The sequence below is a fragment of the Centroberyx gerrardi genome, chromosome 24 (genome assembly GCF_048128805.1).
Source record: "Centroberyx gerrardi isolate f3 chromosome 24, fCenGer3.hap1.cur.20231027, whole genome shotgun sequence".
NCBI classification, from domain to species: Eukaryota; Metazoa; Chordata; class Actinopteri; order Beryciformes; family Berycidae; genus Centroberyx; species Centroberyx gerrardi.
This window is the reverse complement of record NC_136020.1, coordinates 24,341,221-24,343,720: the sequence shown is the minus strand read 5'-3', so window position 1 is coordinate 24,343,720 and position 2,500 is coordinate 24,341,221. Positions and strand designations below refer to the sequence as shown.

Below are 2,500 nucleotides of genomic sequence, written 5' to 3'. Positions count from 1 at the left end.
TACTTTCCTTGACGCAGCTACACACTACTGACTGATGACTGTGTGTGTGTGCGTGTGTGTGTGTGTGTGTGTGTGTGCAGGTGCTGGGCAGGGAGCTGATGCTGCAGCTGATCGATCACCTGGTGAGCGGTTACCGTGACAACGAGACGTGGTCGTTACGGTTACTGAACAGCACCCGCATCCACATCCTGCCGAGCCTCAACCCAGACGGCTTCGACCAATCAGACACTCACTGTCTGTACAGCCAGGGCAGGTACACACACACACACACACACACACACACACACTGCAGACACACACACTGCAGACACACACACACACACACACACACACACTCCTCACCAGCGTTCCAACATTCCTCCATCCATCATGGCCACACCCTCCTGTCAACATTCTCACGTTCTATTGGCTGTCTGGCACGTTGGCCTCTGACCTCCTATTGGTCCATCAGCTGTTCAGCAACATTCCAACCAACCAGCTACAGGAAACCACCCCGAAACACAAGGGATTATGGGTAGAAGGAGACGGAAAGCCTAGCAGAACAAAATGAAGCCTGGACTGATGCTCATGTTCTCTTGAACACAGCACTTCCTGTGAACACCACAGCTGTCACTACAGGCGATGATGTCAGACGTACACCGCGAGGAGAGCAGCTTCGACTCGGGCCGACTCTGACAACAAGCTTTAGGAAAGAGGAGAAAACAACAACAAGCTGCTGCTGTGTTGTTGTTTGTTTACATCATCACGTCTCACAGAAGTCTCCACACGTTAGCTTCAGGTTACAGGTCTGAAGTCGCTTGTTGCAGGTTTACAGAGTTTATTCAGACTCTGAAGTTTGTCTAAAACTGTGAAATCTCTTGTCATGTGGTCCATGAGGTCAGCATGAGGTCAGCATGAGGTCAGCATGAGGTCAGCATGAAGTCAGCATGAAGTCAGCATGAAGTCAGCATGAGGTCAGCATGAAGTCAGAAATTAAAAAAAAAATTCAACAGTTTATTTCTAATTTAAAGTTCAAAACCTTTAAAGTCCATCCTGCTGTCAGGATGCTGGTCTGTTAACGAGCTGCGGTGCGTTCAGGTGTCACACGAGCTGCGGTGCGTTCAGGTGTCACACGAGCTGCAGTGCGTTCAGGTGTCACACGAGCTGCGGTGCGTTCAGGTGTCACACGAGCTGCGGTGCGTTCAGGTGTCACATGAGCTGCGGTGCGTTCAGGTGTCACACGAGCTGCGGTGCGTTCAGGTGTCACACGAACATCTGGAGCGTTTTGTTGAAGCCGTCCAGAGAGTTCAGACAGACACAGCTGGTGTGTGTGTGTGTGTGTGTGTGTGTGTGTGTGTGTGTGGCATGCAGGCGTGCTGTCTCAAGTCTTTAAAGTCTTGTTTTGACATCTGGTCTGACACACATACACACACACACACACACACACTGTTTGGTGTGTAGACTAAACTGTGTGACGCTCCAACGCCCAAAACACACTGATAAGCAGGAAACTCGACCCGCTGTGTCTCTCTTTATCACACACACACACACACACACACACACACACACACACACACTGTCTCTCCTCCATACGAACACAGTCAAAACATTTATGATTAGACACTTGGAGGCTTTTACGCTGACTGTAATCTGTGTGTGTGTGTGTGTGTGTGTGTGTGTGTTAAAGGTAACTGGTTTCCACACCATATAAGGAAAAACTTTACTGAACTGGGCAACTTTTAGTTGAGGCAACAGATGAGCAACGTTGCCGTGTGGAGAGAGAGCAACTGTTACTGTCCAAACCACACACACACACACACACACACACACACACACAGTGTTGACAGTAACATGACTGATGGAGCTCAAACTGTCAGAGAGTTAGTGTCTCGTGGTGCGTTCAGGTGCTGTCAGATAAATCAGAAAAACAAATCTCCTACTTGGAAATTTCACATAAGTTTCTGAGTTATGATGCAACGATGACCTTTAACCTTCTGAACAGGATGACAGATAAAGTTAAGTCCATTCCAGAAAGCAGGTTCAACAAACTCTGAGTCGAACCCTGAACTCTGAGTCGATTAACCCGAGACAGGAAACTCAGCTGATCTGAGTTAGTTCAGTCAACTCTGAGTGAGTTCACCTGAGTTAAGCGCGTGCGTGGCGAATGAAAAAAGCCATCATCAACGGAGCTCGGATACTACGATTCACCATGGCAACAGGCCTCCGTTTTAATCCAGTGGACGTAGAGATATTAATGCATGTGTATGCGGACGGTGCTCATTTATCTTTAAAAAAAGAGCCTGAGTCAGAGTGGGAAAAGTGTCAGTAAGTTAACACAATAAAGTTTTATTCAGTGTTGTCCATTAATTCATTTTTTACCAGACTTACATTTCCTTAATGGATGATATGTGGTGGAATCTGACTGTATGTATATAGCCTACATTACATTTTAAATATATTTGTTGAGCTTTAATCTGACGGGACAAAACACATTCATTGATCCTACGTGTCTAAAGCTTCA

At 47.0% G+C, this 2,500-nt stretch overlaps 1 protein-coding gene across 1 annotated transcript in view; it reads left to right on the top strand.

The window, feature by feature from the left end:
• cpm (carboxypeptidase M) overlaps positions 1-2,500 on the top strand; it is a 23,377-nt gene that overhangs the window by 17,527 nt on the left and 3,350 nt on the right. The window contains exon 4 of the mRNA XM_078281938.1: positions 81-253. Within this exon, the coding sequence (XP_078138064.1) occupies positions 81-253 (173 nt within the window). The remainder of the gene's footprint in view (positions 1-80; positions 254-2,500) is intronic.